Genomic DNA, 23189 nt, shown 5'->3' on the forward strand with positions numbered 1-23189 from the left:
GGCATGTTTAATTTGCAGGGTTTTGTTTTTTGTTTTGTTTTTTTTCAAATATATGTAATTGCTTTCACTGGAGTTTGTAATGTGTCCTTTTTGCTTAACACAAACTGTAAGCATGCTCTCTACACTTCTACCATGGCACTTTCAATCAGTCATTTCTAACTGTTCTATGATGAAAGATCAGAATTAGCTCTGTAAAAGTAGAATATAAATTCTAAGTGGGCAGAAGATGCTTAGGTCAGGCATTTTCAGTTGTGAGGAACTAAGAACATTAATTATAGAACTATTTGCAGAAATTTTGTATTATCCGTTCATCCGTTTGTATTGTGTTATCCGTTTGGGAAAAACCCTTTTCCCAAAAATAGAAATATATTTTTTCTAGAGTTATCAATATGCAGAGCATTATTGAGGTACTGCAGGTTGAGCTCAGACTGTCAGAAATGCAAGCTTTTAATGACTCATTGACACATCCTTTTACACACACACAAGTGACATGCTTATTTATTCATCTGACAAACTTTAGCCTTAAACTCTTCAATAGCTTGTTAGGTTAGATCATACTTTTTCTGAAGGAACTCCCTTTGCTGTATTGATTAACTAATTGGGTCCAGTTGTTCCATTGTCAGAAAAAAATTGATTACTGAAAACTGAGAATGGATTTAGAAAAGTAGAATGACTGTAGCCTTTCGCTATGACTCTTAATTAACCATGATGCACTCAGTATGAGACTCATCTACAGCATCCCCCCAATATATGCCACCTGATCACATTCTGCTACATTAGTAAATAATACAATTCAGTAACCATATGAGAGAATATTGTTATAGCTAGTTTGTCCAACACAGTTTTGTTCTTTACTATAGCTGCTATGATCTAGTGGTGCCTGCTAGGCATCTATAAGCAAGAAGGGACTGTGATGGTTTTCCTTACAAAGTCTCTTTGCAAATGTTTAGAAACTGGCCAAAATTCTATCTCAGAGCCTTAACTTTTTGAACTTTGTCTGATTATGTCTACATTCAGGTAAGAAGTAGGCCATAGAAATCTACTGGTTTTGCATAGTTTTTGTACTCTAGCAAAAATTATACTTGAGATGTTCCAGAGAATAGCTCATTACATGAATTAAAACCAGAAGAATAATTTTAAGTTTGGTTGAGAGTGAGGTTTAGAAAAGGGTGAGTTTCTAAAGTTTGAGGACTATATTATTGTGGTTATAGATCATGTATTATGGGTCCATACTTAGAGTGCATACCACATACACTGTGGTGCTTGCTATATGTGTTCAGCATACATAGAGCTGCTACAAATCGGTGTTCTCTTCAAAACTGTGTGCACCAAACATTTTTGTCATGAAGGCGTAAGAAGTTCAGAATCTAATTCTTCAAGGGGTCTAGTGTGTTATTGTATAAAACATTGAATTTAAGCCCAATTACATAGTAACTTTTGGTTGATGTGGCATTGAAAGAGGATCTGACTTACAACCATGAAAATTGGAGTGAAATGCTGTTCTTAACGTGATGTCTTTATTAAATACCTAGGTTATACAAGGGTCTCAAAATGTGATGGTTGGTTGTGCAGTGCTTTAAAAACACTTCCATAATCTGATGCAGAAAAATAGCTTTTTCTATATGTGTAGTAGTAATCAGTCCTAAGACTCTCATTTCTAGGCAGTTATGTACTTCAGACATCAGTACACAGCCTTGTTTAATGCAGAATGCTGATGTGCTAGTATCAAATGTAACTTGTGCAATGACAGTTTAAAATCTTTAGGTACAAATGCAGACTTTATACCAGGCTGTGGCTATGGCTGGTATTCTTTGCACTAACTTTGTCTGCAGTGCAGTCTCTGAAGACATTTTAATTATCCCAAATCTTGACTTATAACTAGCATTGAATATAGCATCTATGTAGCATTGAATCTGTTTTCCCTGTGATGTGAGAGTGCTGGAAATCGTGTTTATATAGCCTCACTGAAAGTATAACTGTCCAGTTGCCTGTTTCAGTACTATGTATAGTACAGCTTTCATTATGTCAATGACTTTAATTTTTAACTCATGAGTGTAAAACTGTTTTTTCTTAACTTATCTTTCTAAAGGTGGATGTTTTCAAATGTTTAAATTTTTAATTATATTTGGGTTAATCAACAGCTTCTAGTTTTTATTTTGAGCTGTAATATCTGCTTAAACTTCTGAAAACCAGAAATGAAAGGAAGAAAAAAAAAATCAACCAATAGATATAAAAGTTCAAGTCTTGAGCCTTGCTACTTACCTGAAATGTCACTATACAATGAATAGATGCTGAAGTCCAGGACTCAGTAACACTCTTCTATGGGTGACACCTGCAAAAGTTGAGTTCCTGTAATGAACTTCTCAAGGTATTAATTTCTATAATATAATTTCTGTAGTCCAAAGAACCAGACTTTCACAGTATTATAAATTTCAGGTTTTATCCAGATATATCTTCTGTTATCAGAATAAAATTAATGCCAGAAGTTCCTACTCTAAATACAGACTGCAATTCAGTCATCTTGGCGTTTGAAAATACAGTAGTTTGTAACCATTGTTGGAGCAGACCTAGGTCCTATTTACCAGTTTTTAAGATGGCAGAACAATCTCTATTCCACTTCCTTATTTTCAGATGCTCTGTTTTCTGAAACACTAATTTTGTGTGCAGTGATTTGGGTTTGGGCTTGGGCTCTGCCCAAAAATTAAAACTTTAGCAAATTGCTTTAAGATATTGTTAACTATTGTTTACTATTGTCAACTACTTCCTCACCTTCCTCTTCCCCATATTAATGTACTTGTGACCTCTTCTTCTCTCTTGTTTTGTTTTGAGAACTCAAAAACATCTAAACTTAGAAACTGGAATCCTAGCATGTCTGTTGCTCAATAAGCACTGTATGATTTAAGTAACAAAAGACTGATAATTCCTGCTCCCCATGGTACAGTGGCCATAGCTTAGTTATTTTACCATCAGAGTCGTAGGTGAATGGAAGTCATAAGCTTATATGCTTATCTATTCCACTGACTTTATTACTCTGCATCCATCTAGTTAGGGCTTGCATCACCCTACAAGGCTGGCAAATATTACTTTAGTAGACAGAGAAGCTGAGGTACAAAGGTTCTGATTTTGGCCAAAGGCAGTTCCTAATTGAGCTGTGATTTATATATAATCCCACTGCGTAAACCCAAGTGTTATCTAGTAGGGTACAGCAGAGAGTATGCTGGTCTCTGATTTCTTAGTGACTGATAAAAGATGAAATGTTCTTGCTGGGTTCTTAGACTTAACAGCAGAATATGGAGCTATGAGTATTTGTTAACTCTGCTTTGGATCCTGAATGTGATCATGCGGGGTAGGATCATTCCAATTATTCAGAATGATCCAAGAAGAGGATGTTGGATAACTAGCCTCCCTGAGCATGTGCTGCCTGGGGATTTTACTAAATTCTTTTCATTCCTATTTTGACACTCTGCCTTTTTAAAAAGCTTATGTGACGAGCCAAGTGGGAGGACCTATTTTTATAGAGGCACATCCTTATAGTCTTACTCTCCTCAACAGCAGCTGTAAATTCTGTATGTGTTGTGGTCATAGGCAATTACACTCAGCATTACTGGGTACCAGAACATCTAATTGAAAATCCTTGTGCATTAACTTACACCACCATTTTAGGTCTAAGCTTAGAAAGTTTAGCATATCGAAAACTGCAAGGAGACAGCATGCCAAGCCGCTTGTGGCTTTGTTTTTTCAACGTAGTAGTCTTCCCAAAGAGGAACAGCAACCCCAACTGAGGATATTACAAAACTCCTTAAACCGCTGGATCAATATTTTGGCTATATGTAGTATTTCCATAAATGGTTTGTATGGTGTATCTTTAACAAACTTCTAGGGCACCAGTCTGCTTCCCCCTGCCAGAGTATGTTCTCCTAGAACAGTCATTTAGGCCGTAAACCTTGCAGGGGCAGGAACTAGCCCTTTATGCCTGGACAGTATCTATCATGTTGTTGAGACTGCAAGGGCAATCTTGAACTATTAGGGGAGCATCAGTGTGAGCCAGAGGCTGACCTAAGATGTGCTATGGGCCTGGAAATTTCAACTTGGTAGGTAAAGGGTAGCCCAAGGTGCTTAAATATATGGAAACTGCTGCATCACCTAGAATCTCATCACAAATGAAGCATGACCTTATCTCATTCAATGTTTGCTGTATGTTTGGGCCAAGCAATAAATCTTATGTGCTCAGAGGGCTACAAAATTGCACTGTAGATATCTGGGCTAGGGCTGGCGACTGGGCTCTGGGATTCCATGAGGGAGGAGGGTCTTTAATGGTGTCTTTGTTTTGGGGAAAGGATCTGTCCCTTTCCTACCTGCCACACACACAATTGTCCTTGGTTGCTTTAATCTCCCTTTCAGCTTGGGGCCGCATATCATGGCACTGCTGTCTATTTCCTTTCTAGAACTTTCCCGCAAACCAAAGGGAGCGTCTTTCCCTGACAATGAAGGCAGAAAGATGAAAAATGGAATCAGATGGGCAAGGTCAGAAGGACGGGCTTTTCCAAAGTGCCTCTGGGCCTCTGCTCCCACAGCAGGCAGTGGGAGCTGTACACGCACTTCAGTGGGAGCAAAGTCAGGCCGGTGACAAACACTTCCAGAAATCCCACACCAACGCTCTATGGCAGTTACCTAGTGTCTACAGCACACAATAACTTCAAGGTTGTTTGTTAACACAGTGACACTCAGCATTCTGGCTGGGGCCAGCTAATGAAGACAGACCACAGCCTTTCCTGCAGCTCTGCCAAAGCTCCTCCCGCCCTGCCAGCCCAGCTCCAAGTACAGCTTTAGTTGTGCTGAGCGGTGTGGTGTTTGCTAATGTGTCCACTAGGGACCAGGCTATGACCACCCAACTCCCTCTCACTTCCGCCCAGAGCCAGAGAAAATGCTGATGCTGCCTCTCCTGCCATCCATCAGGCCCTGTATCATATGTGTATGACTATAGATTAGAATGGCTCTTTCCTGTCTACCTCTGTTTCTCTTAGTAACCAAGTAACACAGCAGCAGTGCCCTTCATGGTGTAGACTCCTATTAAAACAGAGCCATCTGAAAGACGATCTGCCTGTAAATGGTATGGCTGAACCCTGTCCTGGAAAAAAATTCCAAGGCTTTTACAACTACTACTAAGTAAAACATTGTGGCTATACCTAAATATGAGCAGAACTCATCCTCAGGTAATTTTATCTCCTTTGATAAATGTAATGACTTTTTAAAGAATGCTGATATGCATTCAGTTTGTCTGGCCTCTTTCCTGCTGGTTGCTGTACAATATCTAATAGTTTATAAATAAAAGTAATTCCACCAAAAGAAAAACATTTATCTTAAATGCTGAAATTTTATTAGCTTTTGCTTTACAAATGGGTGAATGAGATGCAAAGACAATCTAGCAACCATTTTGTTAATGAAATATCTTCCACATTTTAAGATGAAATGATCTTTCTTTTTATGTAAAGGTAATGAGATGTATAAAATGTATTCCTGTATAAAATGACACAGAAGCACCAGAAAAATGTAACTAACAGTATTTGAAATTACCTGTAAACATTGCTTCTTTAAGCTATGTATTTTATTTCTGTTTTTTATAGAGAAATTTTGGTAGAATCTCATTTGATTCAACAAAGTTCTCCCCTGAAGAAAGAGGTAATTAACAAAGTATAATTGAGTGGCTTGGTAAAGGAAGTAGAAATCAATAGATACTTGTATTTTATATTATGTGGATAAGAAGAATGTAATGTTTTACAGTCTCTTGAGTGGCTTTTCTTTTACTAATGATAGGAAAACTGTCTAGAATATAAGACTGATGGGTATAAACTGCCTCTTTCTGATCTGGAAATGGCATGCTATTTGGTACATAGTACTGCATGCAACATCTTGTAGCAACGGAATCTTTTTGTGAAGGAAGAGACTCATGAAGAATGTCTAAACGCCCTGCAAGTTCTTCATGTATTTAAAAAAAACAATGTCCTATACTCATCTGGGTGACATCTGCATTGCCAGCTTCAGCCATTGTTGGTTGTTGTACATTTAAAAATAAAAATGTGAAAATAATAAAATTCAGTGGGAAATATTTGAAAGTCGGGAAGCAATGGCACTTTATTGCTATAATTCTCACAGTGGTAACATTGGTTGCAGTCATTATACTTAATGTTTGTAAACACTTTCCTGTCATAAACACACGTTCTATTTTCACATGCTCATGATTTTCTGAAATGTTTGCCTTTGGAGATGAACTGTTCCCTGTGTACTCTTTGTACAAAGGTGAATTGTGAGTGTTTCAAATGGGGCCAAAATCTCAACAACAGTGGGGCAAAGACCATGCTTTCATTCCTGTTTGTACACCACTGAGCACAGCTGGCACTTGACAAATTGCTAATTAAATGCAAACACTATGTTAATGCAACATTACAATTTTGCCGATAAACACTCACGGTCAGAAAAAAATAAGGTGGAACATGCATTCTACTCCTTTGGACTGATGTCTTATGACAGTCTTTAATTATGAGATTACATACTGTTTCTCAAACAACATACTGAAATAAGGGTTTTTTCCCCCCCGATTACTTTAGAAACGTGTGATGCTATGGAAATGTGATGCTGAATTTGTAGACATAATATGGTGTATAGGGAACAGAGCTAAGGGTTTGTGGTCAGCTTTAACTTGCACATTTCCTGACTTTTGGGCACTTAACTGTGCAACCTTAAGGTTGTAAAAATGCAGTTTTAGCATTTCATTTCCTAGGTTTTGCTTTGTTTTTTCTTTTTTTTTTAAATGGTCTATTACAACCCCAACTCTCTAATTCTTTTCTCTGGTCTTTAAGTAGTCATTGTGAGGGTCTATTCTGTAACAATTTCTCATTAGTATTGGCTTGGTCCCTATAGCAGAATGTAACATGCTAGTGGTGAGAGTAGGAGTCTTGATATCCTAAGGGAACATCCTGCTCCATTAGGACATAAAAATAGTTGTACTGGGTCAGACTAATGGTCCATCTCACCCAGTATCCTGTCTTCCTACAATGACCTGTGCCAGATGCTTCAGAAGGAATGAACTGAAGAGTCCTGGTTTCATTCAGTCCTGGTTTCTGTCAGTCATAGGTTTAGGGACACTCAGAGAATGGGGTGGCATCCCTGACTATCTTGACTAATAACCATTGAAGGACCTATCTTCCATTAATGTATCTAATTCTTTTTTGAACCCAGTATACTTTTGGCCTTCACAACTTCCCCTGACAATGAGTTCCACAGGTTGACTGTGTGTTGTGTTTTGTTTAAACCAGCTGCCTATTAATTTCATTGGGTGATCCCTTGTTCTTATGTTATGTGAAGAGGTAAATAACACTTTTTCTCCACGCCATTTATGACTTTATAGACCTCTATCATATTCCCCTTTAGTTTTTAATCTGTCCTCATATGGAAGTTGTTCTATACCCCTAATCATTTTTTTTTTTGCTTCTCTGTATCTTTTCCAATTCTAACATATTTTTGTTGAGATGGGGCAACCAGAACTGCACGCAGTATTTGTGATGTGGGGTACCATGGATTTAGATAGTGGCATTATAAACTTTTCTATTTTATTATCTATCCCTTTCCTTAATGGTTCCTAATATTCTGTTAGATTTTTTGATGGCTGCTGCACATTGAACAGATGTTTTCAGAGAACTTCTATGATGACTCCGAGATCTCTTTCTTGAGTGGGAACAACTACTTTAGACCCCATCTTTTTTATGTATGGTTGGGATTATGGTTTCCCACGTACATTATTTTGCATTTATCAACATTGAACTTCATCTGCCATTTTGTTGCCCAGGCACCTAGTTTAGCGAGATCCTTTTGTACCTCCTTGCAGCCAGCTTTGGACTTAACTATCTTGAGTAATTTTGTATTGCCTGCAAACTTTGCCACTTCACTATTTCCCCTTTGACGAATAATTGATCATTGATGAATAATTTGAGCAGTACTGGTCCCTATACAGATCCTTGGGGCACTCTGCTATTTACCTCTTTCCATTGATTGGTGAGGCATGATTTCCCTTTACAAAAGCCATTTTGACTCTTCCCCAACATTTTGTATTCATCAATGTGTCTGATAATTCTATTCTTCGCTACAGTTTCAGCCAATTTGCCTGGTACTGAAGTGAGGCTTACCAACCTGTAATTGCCAGGATTGCTTCTGGAGTCCTTTTTTAAAAATCAGCATTACGTTAGCTGTCTTCCATTATCTGGTACAGAGGCTGATTTTAAGCATTGGGTTACATATCACAGTTAGTGATTCTGCAATTTCATATTTGAGTTCCTACAGAATTCAATACATCTAGTCCTGGTGACTTATTACTACGGCGCTACCAAATTCACAGTCCATTTCAGTCAATTTCATGGTCATAGGATTTTAAACATCATAAATTTCTTGAATTCAGCTATTTATATCACTGTTGTAATTGTAGGTGTCCTGACCCAAAAAGGAATGTGGGGGGGGTCACAAGGTTATTTTAAGGGGGGTTGCTGTACTGCTACCCTTACTTGTGCGCTGCTGCTGGGGGTGGTGCTGCCTACAGAGCTGGGCGGCAGGAGAGCAGCAGCTGCTGGCCAGGAGCCCAGCTCTGAAAGCAGAGCTGCCGCCAGCAACAGTGCACAAGTCAGGATGGCACGGTGTGGTCTGGCCACCCTTCCTTCTGCACTGCTGCTGGTGGGGCGCTACTTTCAGAGCTGAGCGCCTGGCTAACAGCTGCCACTTTGCAGCCACTCAGTTCTGAAGGCAGCACAGAAGTAAGGGTGGCAATACTGCGACCCCCCTGAAATAACCTTGCGACCCCCCCCCTGCAACTCCCTTTTGGGTCAGGACCCCCAATTTGAGAACTGCTGATCTCCCCATGAAATCTGTATAACAAAGGGTAAAAGCCCACAAAAGATCAGATTTCACAGTCTGTGACGCATTTTTTATGGCAGAGAATTTGGTAGAGCCCTGCTTATTACTTTTTAATTTAGCAGTTTGTTCCAAATCCATCTCTATTGACACCTCAGTCTGAGACAGCTCCTCAGATTTGTCATCTAAAAAGTACATCTCAGGTGTGGGGATTTCCCTCACACCCTCTGCGGTGAACACTGATGCAAAGAATTCATTGATGTTGATGAGAGTTTTGCCACTCATTTAATGGGCCAGCATTTCTCCTGGGGATCTACTCCTAGCCCTACCTCGGACTTTCTCTGTTATTTAACTCTCCTGTGCCTTAGTTACCCTCACCTGTAAAATGACAATAGCTTGCTTTACTTTAGGTTTTATTAGAGTAGCGCCCGTCACCTTTGTAAAGGGCTTTGAGCTTCCTTGAGGAAAGATACTGTAGGGGAGCAAAGTTCTTCTCATTTCACAGTCCACTTGAATATGTTCGGTATAGTTTTGAATTTAACCTTTCATTCAGTTCTTGCACATTATCGCCTCTGTTTCAACTTACTGTGTCGCTGGTCTGCTGGCACTGACAGCATTACTAAGGAGTGTGTTGACAGAGAGAGAACACACAGACTAAATCCTTAACAACTGATTATGCTCATAGATTTTTGAGATATTAGAAGCAGAGCTGAGGTGTAAAAAAAACTTTGGTGAATGTTCACATTAATTTTTAAACCTAAATTTGCTCTGACTGAGTTCAACTCCTGTTGTGTTCGTTTTGCTGGAAATATTCTAGTGAACAAGCCTAGTTAGCACGAGTCAGCTCTTTGGCGCGTGAAGCATCTTTTTGTTTTTTGTCTGTGCAGTGCGTACCACAATGAGGTCCTGGTCCGTGACGAGGGTTTCTAGGCAACACCACTATACAAATAATAATAAGTAGTTATGAAACCAAATGTTAAGCTCGGATGTTTGCCGAAAGGACATTCTAAATAGTAACCAACAACAATGAGAATTCTCAATTTTAAATTATACTTGCCAGTATGTGCGCTTTTGTTACCCAGTACCATAAGACAGTCAGTCATGTAACAAAAATGATATCACGTGATCCATGAAACTAACCAACACAGCACATGTTTTGAATTTCAAATATTTCCAGTTCTTCTTTGCTCAAAAACTTAGGGAATAACTTTGAATAATGAATGAATGTGAGAATTTTGCAGTCTGTTTGCTTAAACTGCAGTTTACAATGTTCAACTCACTTTAACCCCTGCTCGTCATTTGTGAATCCTCTGACATTTAGGTCCCTTTTATTGTCACAGATCACTGCCATGAATGCAGGGCATGTTTAAGTTGTACTCGAAGATGCCTCTGTATCTCCATTATTGCACTGCTTGCACTCGGCGTCGTAGGTGCTGTCATTGGTTTTGCCGTCACATTTGGACTCCCACCACCCACTCCAGGTCAGTCTGGTATTTTTTTCTGTCTAAACAAGTTAGTGAACCTCCAGCCAAAGTGCTGCCATTTTTTCAATAAGTTAGACATAGAAGGCGCCACTTGAAACCTGGAGACGGGAGAGGAAGAGAAGGAGAGAGATGAATTTGCTCCATTCCAAACTCTTGGTGACGCGCACTACTCGGAATGTACACTTGTCCTTGGATCTTTAATAGGATTGTTGTAAATCTCTAGTACTTTGTGTGGGTGGCGTAATCACATTTTAATACACTTAGGCCTCTAATGTAGAAGAGCATGTTAGCAGGTAGGATCCATGTATAAATAGACCGCTGGTCAGTTCCAGGGTGGCAACTGAATTCCTGAAGTTCTTAATTTTTTTCTTCTGGTTAAAAATATCTTTTTGGTCTGGGCCTTGTGCTCTTGGTGAATGTGGAAATGTCTGTTAGATCTGGTGACCAGAGAGCAATTGTGATAAATCAAGATGGGTGGGAGGTATTAGGCACCTATATAAGACAAAGCCCCAAGTATCAGGACTGTCCCTGTAAAATCTGATCACCCTAGTTAGATCAATCAGTATCTAAGCTCATTTATGTCCTGATTTCTTTTCAGTGAACCGTTTCTGTGTGACTTCAGGTAACCAGACTGGCTTTTTATGTGATGACAGAGTGACTTGCCTTCCAGCCAGTAGGATCTGCAACAGAATCAGAGAGTGTGTTAATGGAGAGGATGAGCAGGAGAAATTATGTAGTAAGCTTTTTTTTTTTTTTCAACATCTTCTCCCTGTGATGGTTTCTCCAGTCCTCCTGTGCATGCTCCTCACAACCCCTGGTTTCCTCATGTTCCCCCATACTCAAAGCTCCATACTTTAGCACAGAATAACTGAACAGAACTCTTCATAACCCAGCTGCTGAATGACCAGTTTGTTCAAGGCTGCACCAGGAGTCTGTGGAGAACCAGAACCAGAAGCGTCCAGGTCCCTTGATTTGCACTTGTGAGCCTTAATCATGAGGCCTCCCTCCTCCTTTGATGAAGTTATTCATAATATGATTAAATGGCCCTAGTGACAGAGCATCGTGTTAGCATGTGGAAGATCTGGTTTTGATTTATGGCTAAGTCAGTGACAGAACAGATGGTCTTGTTAAAGCAGCGGACAGGGAACCAGGAGATCTGGTCTGTACACCTGGCTCTGAGGCAAACTTCCCATGAGACTTTGGGCAAGTCACTTACACGCTCAGTACCTCAGTTTCCCTATTTTTAAATGGGGAATAAGCACATTTCCCTCCATCTACCAGGGGGGTCATGTAGTTTAATATTTTTCACGTGCTTTGAGATCTTTGCATGGAAGGAGAACATAGAAGTGTAAAATAATATTAATAGTTAATAATTGGTTTCTCAGCCATTATATTTATGTCCAACTGTTGTTGAGTGAAGTCAGAACATTTCACCATCTTCAGGTGTCTCATCTTGTAGATGATTTGCCCAGTAGCCTTCCAGGATACTTGATCTTCCGCTGCAGCAACCCTGTATACTGGATCTATGCTGATAAGAAGTGTAATGGCGCAAATGACTGTGGAGACTGTTCTGATGAAAAGGGGGCCTGTAAGTCAGCCACTTTTTTTCACTGATGTAAAAAATAGTTGAAGGGCTTGGTGTTTGTAAAGGATGGTGGACTGACAATCTCAGAGACTGACATCCTCCTTTTACCCACAAGATAGATCAGTGGTTCTCAAACTTTTGTACTGGTGACCCCTTTCACACAGCAAGCCTCCGAGTGTGATTTCCCCCTTAAATATATAAAAAAGTGTTTTTAATTTATAACACCATTATAAATGCTGGAGGCAAAGCTGGGTTTGGAGTGGAGACTGACAGATCGCAATCCCTCATGTAATAACCTCACAACTCCCTGAAGGGTCCCGACCCCCAGTTTGAGAACCCCTGAGATAGATAGAATGTGAGTAACAACAGTGCAGACTTCTTCAAGTCATCCCACAAAGCTACTTCAACCTTGCCCTTCATTCAGGTGCTATGACCCTCTCAGTCCTTGGTCTGTCTGCTGAGACTGTCAACAAGCATGCCAGATATGGTGGTTTTGTTATGTAGACATCTGTTCAATGGTCACTGGATTGTCACCACCAATTTAATGTCACATACGCTGCCAAGCAGACATCTGATGCTAATAACTCTTGATCACTAACAACTTGGGCCATATTCAGACTTACGACCTAGAGGTGAAAGGCTTCATAGCCCATTGCCAATCCCCTGAGCCATTCATTCTCTGGTGTACGCTGACTTTGGATTGATTTTCTCTCAAAGAATGACTGTAATCAGCTGCCTAAATTCAAAACTAATGGCTGATTCTTATGAACAGCAGCTTACTAAGTGCCAGCTGGAATTTAACACCTAAAAAGGTGCCTATTTGAAAATTGAAGCTAAAGGTTAGGATTTTCAAAGCAGCCTAGGAAAGGCAGACACATCTGCTGAAATTAATGGAATTGTGTATCTAAATCACCTAGCCTGTTTTGAAAATCTCAGCCACAACATGCAGACCTGAACTGATGCATATCAGCAGCTGCATCTAGGGAAGCTAGTTTCAGATATACAGATAGTAACATTTGAGTAATGGCATTTGTATGTCATGAATGTTAACTGGCTGCTCCTCTCACTGGTAGCTAACTGTCCCTGACTTCTGGAGATAGTACTGACTAAGGGACCCTTTTACATGGCAGGTTCGTGTACCCACCCGTATCTACTGCCTCTAAGAAATTAGGTGGCTGCTTACGGTTAAATATTCTGGTGCTGGGTGAAAGCTTTTCTTTCTTGTGTATTTTCGATATCTATTAGGTGAGAGTTCAGATCTGCCAACGTAAAGTATAAATTTTAACATAAGAAAAGCAGAAGAGCCAATGGCCCCTGTTTTCTTTTCACCCTAGTGGCTAGCTGCCCTCCTTGCGGGACTCAGTGGTGGAGCTGCACACCAGTGTTTTACGAGTATTGCACCTGCATTCCCAGGGCCCTCTGCCGAGACAGAATCCAGCACTGCTCAGACTGGTCCGATGAGTATGCCTGCAATAGATGAAGTACCTAGAGCCAAGAGGTAGCTACACCCCCTCAGGGCATGGTCTGCATTCTCACCTGCTAGTCTTCTCCTGCTGCTGCTTTAATACCCTGGGTTGAAGCTTTTGTTTGAAAATGGCATGGCCTAGTGGTTTCCTGACTACCATGCAACAGCACTGAAAGGAGGAGGAGTACTATATAACAGACTCAGCAGAGGACTGGAAACTAGGAATCGCACAGTTCTAATCCTGTCTGTTGCTGACTCGCTGTGAGATCATGGGCAAGTCGCTCACCTTACTATGTCTTGGTTTCCCCATCTGTAAAATGGGGATAATAATACTGCTCTACCTCCCAGGGTGTGGTGATGGTAAACTAGTTACCACCTGTAAAGTACTTTGAAGATACAAAGTGCTACCTATGGGTTGAGGTTGTGATTGTTGAGTTGTATATGCAAGTCTGCAGGTAGAGGAGGGAAATTACAGTAGACAGGAAATTACAGTTTTTCTTTCCTTTTTAGGGAAAAAAACGACAAATACAGATTAAGTATCAACTAAAATAATAATAAAACCAATAAGTGACCTCACACTCTTTTTGGTTTTGATAACAGCAGTCATTGCTAATTGATCACTAATCTGTTAGCATGAAAGGAGGAGAAATTTCCTGAGTCTTTTATAGCTCTAAACTATATGAAACCAGGTCGCATTGCTGTCTACCTGTTTAAAAAAATAAATCGTGGTAAATATCCCCTGAAATTAAATTGGGTCTATTTCTTTTCTGCAGAACTATTTCTGATGTGAAAATGAGGGGGAATTTTAATATAAGGCTTTTAAAATAAGTGATATAAAAATGTTACCTGTATTCTTCCATCAGTTTGTTGTTGTGAGGGACGGAGACACCATTTGTTAGCAGTACTGTATACGTTGTGTTGTAGTATCTCCTTTTGTGACTGATCATAAAGCAGTCCCTCCAGGTGTATGTGTAAGACCCAGTTGCTCATCCCACGGTGAAATAGTAGCGACTTTATAGGGGGTCAGGTGGACAAGATGCGATGGTGGGCAAAGGGCCACCCCAAAAAGTGAGGTGAGCACAGAAGTGTACATTAGAGTTGGGTAGAACAGTCTGAGCTCTGCACGTGTGCAAGTGTTACATGGGAGCCTTTCTAGCCCTGAACTTCGAGTGTCCATCATCATGTCCTTTCTGTGCTTCAGCACTTAGGAGCAGGACCTCTTCACAATCCCCAAGCAGAAAACCCAGTGCTCTGTGGCAGAAACCAGATGCCTAAATGAATGACCACAGGTACCAAGCAGAACACAGAAACAGCTACAATTTCAAACAGAGGAAAAGGCAGAGAGGAGAAACCCACCTTACAAAACCACTTTGCCTGCAAAGCCATTCAGCAACAACCTACTAAAGGCTATCTTTCTGTCAGGCTTCCAGACTGGTCCCTCAGGTGGAGTATTGTTTGTTTTGCCTGTATTATGTGTCTGAGTTGGATGGTCAGTTTATGATGGTAGGGACCTTATCTTCCTTTGTTTGTACGTTGTTCAGCTAATAATAAGGGCCAGAACAGAGGGAGAAATGGAAACATGGATTGAAGCAAGTTTGCCTTTGGGGTGTGTGTCAGAATGTTGGGCAACAACAGCAGTGCCCACACTGATCATTATATCACCAATTAAATCACCTCAGGCTAAGCGGGGGGATAGCTGTGCCTGTTTGACAGATTAGAATGGGCTGGGGAGAGGTAAAGCACAAATTAACCCGAGGGAGTAGAACAAGACAGGAAGGGAGTGGCAAGGGGAGCCAGAGAGAGAGGCAGGCTGTGAGAGCCCAGGCCTGAGAGAGATCTCCTTCCTTTCCTAGCCTTGGTAGCCTGAGGAATTATATATTATTGCACCTGTAAAGGTGATGGGGGAACACTGTAAATACACCATGGGTGGTGTCTGAGCGGAGAGTCTCCAAGCAGCCCGAGTGTGTAGAGAGAGACAGGAGCGGAGGGGACATGCTCTTACATGTGGGGATTTGTACAGGTAAGATCCTGGACAGACAGAGAGCCTCCAGGGGAGGGCCTGATGTGCAGGTTTGGCAGCCTGGATAATGGAGGAGAACCTGCAATGGCTGGCGGAACAACAAAAGAGAATGCAGAAGACCTTGCAAAGCTTCCAGTAGTGTCACCACCTGGAGAGGCAAGTGTTGCTCGCCTGGCAGGCAGAACAGCAAAAAAGCCTGTATGACTTCATCCAAGAGCAAATGACTGTGCAGCAGCAGCGATGACAAAGGTAGTGAGTCCCATGGCAGGGAACGGCAAACGGGTACAGGGACTGGCCTCTGTAAGATATGACCCCTATGGATGACCCCAATGCATTAATTGGCACCTTTGGAAGGGTGGATATGAGCAAGCCTCAGACTACAAGATGGTGAAGGAAGCCATCTTGGATTGGGTGGGCCTGTCTGCTGAAAAGTATGGACAGAAGTTCTAAGCTGTGAGATGGATGGGCTGTCTGATGTCTGAGACTGGACACCCAAACTGTGGGGGAGATTAGGAATGCTCTGATTTTGGAGCCTCCCTGAGAGCATGCAGGTCTGGGTCAGACAGCATCAGCTAGGAACCTTAGATGAAGCAGTTAAACTGACAGAGGAGTTTGGGGAAGCAGGCTTCCCCAGGAAAGAAGGCCGACCATTTAGGGGATCAGATCCAGGGAAGAAGTGTGGGGAACCCCCTGCCTAGAAGTGCATAGAGAAGAAGAGAGAAGAGCCCAGAGAAGCTCTGACAAGTACTCGTACGTTTACCTTTTACCGGGAGTGGGCAGCGGGGACACTTGAAAAGAGGCTGTCCATACATGGAATGCAAGGTGTTTTGCCAAGGTCGGTGGTTGGGCTGGGATTCTCAGACAGGGGAAAGAAAATAAACTGTCGACCATTTCTGTGATGGTGGGGAGGAAGTGTTAAAGGGGCCTCGTAGACACAGCCCCACCTTGCTTTCTGGTCCAGCGGGCATTGGTTAAACCCCACTGGATGGTTCCAGGTAGTCTGAAATTAGTGTGTGTCCATAGGGATAAATAGCACTGCCCTGTGGCAGAGGTACCCTGGAGGTCCATGGGATGCTCACTTGGAAACAAGTAGGGGTAGTAGATAGGTTACACCTCCCTATTGTGTTGGGCACCAACTAGAGGCCCTTCTTTTTGGGAAGACAAGCTGGCATTGGGGGGCCCCAGGTAGGGAAATGCCTCTTGACAAGAAGAGACAAGCCAAGACAAGAGAGTTACCCTAGAGACTGAGGGGGACAGGAAGGAAAACAAGGTGCAAGGTGTAGGCACTACTAGACAAGAGAATGCATGCCAAGACATAAGGGGAGAGCCCTGAGACACTGAAGGGGCAGGAATGGAAAATAAGGACATAGGCCCAGTGTGTAAAGATAACCTGAGATCATTAATGTGGGTTGGGTAGCCCTTCGAACCACCTGACAGGTACACCAAGGGGAAAAAGCTCAGGTTAAGTTTGGCGGGATAGGAGAACCAGGGGCATGGGGGGGAGCCCACCACAAGACAGAAGGGGTGAGAGTAGGACAAGGGGCACTCTGGAGGGCTAATGGTGTGAGGACCTGTAGGCCAGAACAGTGGGTGGAGGTTGTCCCCACAATTCTAAGTGTGTGTTCTGCCCGTGGAGAAGGGCAGACCCTATAAGGAGGCCCTGGATAATCATCCTGAATACAGAGGAAGAACCCCACAAGGAAGCCCTTCTGGTAAGGGAGGGAGAGTGTGTGGTAAGAAAAATCTTTGTCAGGTGAGCGCGGGAGCTGTGGGACACATTGCGGGGCAACAGTGACAGTACCTGCACTTGGATCACCAATTAAATTGCCCCAGAGTAAAAGTGGGGGATGAAACTGCGCCTAATTGACAGATTAGAATGGGTCAGACTTGGAGATAATTAAAACATTAGTTAACACATTAGCTTAGGGAGCAGAACACGATACAGGAAGGAAGTGGGCAAGGAGGGGGAGGGGGAGAGCACCAGAGCCCAGAGAGAGCTCCTCCCTCTCCTGTCCCAGGCCTCAAGGGGTGAGGATTATACGTTGTTGTAGATAAGGTGGGGGGAGGATGTAAATGAACCACAGGTGGGGTTTACAAGCAGAGTCTATGCAGTCTGTAAAAAGAAAAACACAGAGCAAGATGGAAGCGGTGGGGGTGCCCTATGACGGAAGAATGAACCCCACTTTCTCTCTTCATATAACCTGTTACTGCCAATGTAAGCCTTGTGCTAGGATTTAAAGTATGTTTAATCTCTTACAAAGATATAGTTGTGGAGTGGCAGCTTTCTACTCTCAGGGCAACCACAGGGTAAGGCGGCTACTGTATGGCTTGTACCAGGAAGTATTGAAGTGAGAAAATAAAACCGGTTCAGTGGCAGCCCTTGGAGAAGTGGGCCACAGAAAGATCAGGTGTCTCATCTGCTTCTCTGTGACACCGAGCCCATTAACTGTTCGCACACCAGTGAACTCGCCGTCACCGGCTCAGTGGCTGAGACTTCCAGAGCAGTCTAAGAAGCTTACACAGGTGTCTTCCACTGGAATTAAAGAAAGATGCAATCCATTTAGACTGCTTTGAAAATCTCAGCCAGTGCATTCCTGATTAGGGATGTTAGGCTTGAAAGACGCGCAGCTTTATAGTAAATACAATAGATCTATGTTAATAAGCCAGAAATAAGCATCAGTCAGTATTTTCCCTAGTCCCACCACCACCTCCATGCATATGTCAGTCTGTTCCTTTTCTCTGTGGCCTGTGCAATCTAAAACTATGGGTGTCCCCATGACTTGTGTAAATGGAGAATGTTGATTGTTGTTTGTAGCTGGGTTACAACAGTAGATCTGAAACATCCTTTGTAAAATGGCTTTACTGTTTTCTGACTCATACTTTTATCTCGAATGACACAGTAAAAGACTATGTAATGGAACAGCTACTGTAGCAACCTTTAAAGTTGTATGTGGTAACCTATCCCTGCAGAGACGTAAAACCAAGCTATAATGGATGTCTTCCTTTCCCCATTTGTATAAAATGCTGCAGTGTATTTAGTGCCCCAGCTAAGAGGAGACATGGTTAGAAAGCATTAGTTGCATAAGTAAATATTTTCACTTCAGAATTTAAGAATTCCAGTCCAAGATCAAAACATTAATTAGAGATTCCTAGCTGTCTGAATACTAATGGCAGATTAATAGGATTTGAAATACAGGTCATGCTCAGTAGTTTTGACTTGAAAATCACCCTAATTTAACACTTCAGTAAAGCTGATATTGGGTTGGTAAATTAAGCCTGTTTTGTTTTAATTGTTATAATCATAGTTTGTGTTCCCCATATTAAACAAGGGAGTGTTCTGTGGCAATCTATGGGGAATAATATTTGCACACTTCTTAAGAGGAGTAAGGAGGATGTGGAGATAACACTGCTGGTCCTTCTGTCCTACATATGAGCTCAGTCCGACTCCCCTTGAACTCAATGGCATCTTGTTGACTTCAGTGGAAGTTGGATCAGGTCCCAGTTGGGTTCTGAAGTCCTAGGCTGTTTGCTTATGTATGCTTATGGTATGCTTTGTGACAGCTTGGAAGTGCCCATAATGAAAAATGTTTCACCTAAGGGTTCATGGCTTTTTTTCCCCTCCGGTGTCATAGGTACAAGTGAGCTGCACCTAATGTGCTGCATTCCAGGAAATAGAAAGGCAGCCTATTTTTTTTTTAAAGATAAAAATGGCTTGTTAATCACACAATACATTATTGGCCTGTGGAACTCATTGCCACAAGATACTGCAGAGGCCAAGAGTTTAGCCTGTTTCAAAAAATGGGTTGTCACTTCTATGGATGAGAACATCCAGAGTTACTTTAGTAAGGATTAAAATAATCAGTGTTTGGAAGGGATATAAACCCTGAAGTTGCAGGGCATAAACCAGTCACTAACTAAAGGGAGTTAGGAAGAATCTTACCCTGTAACTGTCTACCACTGGGTTTTTTGTACCTTTTTCTAAGTGTCTGATACTGGCCATTGTCAGAAACAGGATCCTGACCTTTATGGACCACTTGTTTTGATCTTTCTGGGTAATTTTTATGTTCTTGTAAAAATATTGAGTAAGTAGTATAACACCTAAAAGTGTTCTAGGTGTTTTATAGAACAAATAAGAACCAACTGCCTCATTTTAGACATGATGCCAAAATCGGGCATCATAATCAATAGACAGGGAGCAGGCTGGGAAAGGATAGGGCTTACAGCAGTAACCCTAACCATGTAACTAGTTTTTAAGCATGTATATTTCTAGATGGCTCTTTAAGTATTTCTTCATTATAGACTTGTTTCTTGCGAGCATCATGGAAGAAGTATATCTTGAAGGATATGACAAAACAGAAACTAAAGTGTGTATGGACTAGAGTTGGAGGGCATGTCACAGATAAGAGGGGAGGGGTGGAATTCTGACTTTTGACATCCGTAGCTCCCTGAGAAAAACCTCATATAACAATACAAGAGCAGCATAGCACCCTTGCATATATCATTCAAGTTCTCACTAGGCTACACTTTCTGCACAGAGTGCTAAGACAACGCAGAGTATGGAATTTAGCTTTGCTAACAGTTCTGGAGTAAATTATGCCTTAGGAAATATTTTGATTTTTTTTTCTCTTCCAATCTGTATGTGGAAACAAGGCATGGTAGGTGGCTAAAATTATTGCTCAGGTAGACTGAAGAGGGAGAAAAGAAGTTGGAGTTTCAGAAAGAAGAGGATATAGAGCGGTAGCGAGCCTGATTTGTCTTGGGTACCCCCAAGTTTCACCTCACTCAAACTCTTTGTTTACAAAATCAGACATAAAAATTCAAAAGTGTCATAGCACGCTATTACTGAAAAATTGCTTACTTTCTCATTTTTACCAATAACTATAAAATCAATTGGAATATAAATACTCTACTTACATTTCAGTGTACAGTATACAAAGCAGTAAAATCAAGTTTGTACGAAACTTTAGTTTGTACTGACTTCGCTAGTGCTTTTTATGTAGCCTGGTGTAAAACTAGGCAAATATCTAGATGAGTTGATCTACCCCCAGCAGACCTCTGTGTACTCTCAGAGGTACATGTACCCCTGGTTGAGAACCACTGATCTAGAGAATATGGGAAGGTGTGACAATAATAGTACCAGAAATCATTTCAGTCAATGCAGCAGGCAGCTAACTATCACCAAAGAATAACGCACATCAGTATAGAATGTTTCAAGCTCAGAGAATACTCTAACCTCAAACTGACCAGAATTATATATATATAGTTCATTCATTCACTGGTGAAGAGGAGCAGTTTTTTAGCAGTGCAAAACAATTACCCCACAACAGTTTAGAATATGAAATGACCCTAAATATATCATCACACTCATTTAATTCTTCCAAGAATTTGTGCATTAGCAGGATTGGCTTTGGGGGTTTATTTGGGTGGTTTTAGAACAGTGTTTCTCAACCTTTTTGATACCAAGAACCAGCTTGCGGCCTTCCTAAACTATCAGGGAGATCTCAGGGACCTGCACCTGTCCACAGACGGGTTGTTGTGAAACACTGCTTTAGTCCACAAAAGCTGAGGTAATATTAATGCTGTGCTGTGCAGTCATTTTTAAGAGTGAATTTAGCTTTCATGAAGGATATACCAGAATGTAGTTTTGTATAGAGGGATAAGATAGAAGACCAAAAGGCTGAGTAACTTTTCCCAGTGAGAGAACTTAGAACTCCATCACATAGTACTGTCTTCTTATATTCAGGGGGTGTTCACCTAAGCAATAACTACATCGCTTCTCCTCAGTTTCATCAGTAGTTGGCAGTGCACCAGAATTAGTGGGGTATACAGAGGTTCCTTGATGGTCAGATATCAATATCCATAGATCAAACACAGGAGCTGGCATTACACTGTGCTTACATCTGGATGCTTGTTTCCTCAAATATTTTTAACACTGCCTATAAAGAAACCTAAATAACTAGACGTACAAATGTCCCTTAGGATGACTAAATGTGACAGTGAGGACATGTGTGTCAGAATGGGAATTAGTATGTTACCTGCAGGGTCAAACCAAAGAGAGTAGGAGACTAAAGCTTCACTCCTTAAACTACAAGTTGTGTCTACGCTAGCAAACTCCACAAACTTAACTCACCACCCCTGAAAGCCATAGTAGGATTAGATGACATAGTGGTAGAAATGCTTGAACCCCATCTACACTATGATTTCCACTACTGGTGAGTTACAGCCATGACGTCTGTTAGTCCCAAAGAAGAGCAGAAGTGACAGGATGAGAAGAGTTAGTGATCAATATTGAGGCTGGGAACATAAAAAGTGCCTTGAAGCCTTGATTTTTAAAAAGAATTTAACCAACATTATTTTTAAAAACAACCCTGGGGGTTTTTTTGGTCAGACTTTACTCTATATTACCATAACAAATCTAAGTATAAGACTTTCAGTCTGTCTTCCATCTTATCATGCACATAGTTTCATCTGTTAGATCTTTAACCTAAATGCAGGGGGGTGCACAGAATTTGGAGGCTTAGAAGGGGACAAACCCTCCATGTCCAGTACTACCCTGTTCCAGCTTTGCCTATGTAAACAGTTGGGAACAGTCCTTAAAAGGGAGCAAGTAGTCTCAGGGCATTTATAAAAAAGCCCACATTGGCTTTAGGACCCAAGGCCAATTTCATGGGCTGCTTGGTGGTGAAGAATCAGGTGCTTTTGGTGGGTGGTTCCAGCCATTGTCTTTTTGAGAACAAGGCAGGATGGTAAATGTTGTCCAACATGGCATCCACTGTTAGTATCCCTAGTTTCTGGCAACATGTGATGGAGAAAGGCATAGGAGTATAAGTAGTACCTTTGCACAAGATGGAGAGACCTTCTTAGCATACATGCCTCAGGGTGGCACGTGACCAGGATTCATCACTGAATTTGGTCCCCTGGTTGGATCATTAGCTTCCCTGGCTTGGGCTGGGTACTGATGGGGAGTGTGATGGGAACGCTGATCCATACCCTGCAGAGAGACCCTGAGAAAGCCAGATGGTGCTGGGACTCTCTCCTGGATGGCACATGCATGTAAACCTACTTTGTTTTTACAATTGTTTTGCTTTGTAGTGACTTGAGTGCAAATATGTCAGTAGAACAACAAGCAGAGAATGTGGGAATACTGTATATTTCTGTCTTTTTAGCAGGTTGAAATAAAGACCCCCCCCAAACAAAGAAACTCTGCTTACAAATTCCAAGGATGCACTTCTTGAGTGTGTCTGGCTTGAAAACAGCTATTTGAAAGAATTACCAGAGGGATATCTAAGTGCTACTAGAAGAAACAAACTGAAGTAAAATTTTGGCGTTAATAATCATGCCACAATTTTCAGAAGTCATTAGTAATTCTGGGTGCCTCAACTTTTAGGTGCCTAACTTTAAGGTGTTAAGTTAGGCACCCACAATCACTACTGAAATTCTTAGCTTTAGTGTTTGTAGGACAGACAGACCTCAAGGTAACTAGAGTTAGGAGGTTCCACTCGATTTACGTAGAATAATTTAGAACTGTTTTAGATGCAGTAGATCAATTCAACATGTTTTCAACACTTCCCATAGCTACATCAATACTTTTCTATATAAACGTTTCTAGATAGTGATAATTGCATGCTTAAACATGTTTCAATCCACAAAAGTCTCTTAAATGACAAGTGTAAAGTGCCACTGATTGGTTTGTAAAAAGAGAACCTTAACTCTATAAACTCTACCGCTGTAACTCAGAGT

General features: G+C 41.4%; 1 protein-coding gene across 1 annotated transcript; it reads left to right on the plus strand.

Annotated features, from left to right (window-relative positions):
* Window positions 1-41: 41 nt before the first annotated feature.
* Window positions 42-15641, plus strand: LDLRAD1 (low density lipoprotein receptor class A domain containing 1). The gene is made up of 8 exons (XM_073357628.1): window positions 42-5213; window positions 5625-5679; window positions 10236-10376; window positions 10978-11115; window positions 11839-11967; window positions 13299-13462; window positions 14631-14872; window positions 15450-15641. The coding sequence occupies exons 1-6, from the start codon at window positions 5193-5195 to the stop codon at window positions 13442-13444; spliced, it is 630 nt and encodes a 209-aa protein (XP_073213729.1). The 5' UTR covers window positions 42-5192; the 3' UTR covers window positions 13445-13462; window positions 14631-14872; window positions 15450-15641.
* The last annotated feature ends 7548 nt before the right edge of the window (window positions 15642-23189 follow it).

The sequence above is a fragment of the Lepidochelys kempii genome, chromosome 8 (genome assembly GCF_965140265.1).
Source record: "Lepidochelys kempii isolate rLepKem1 chromosome 8, rLepKem1.hap2, whole genome shotgun sequence".
Classification (NCBI taxonomy): Eukaryota; Metazoa; Chordata; order Testudines; family Cheloniidae; genus Lepidochelys; species Lepidochelys kempii.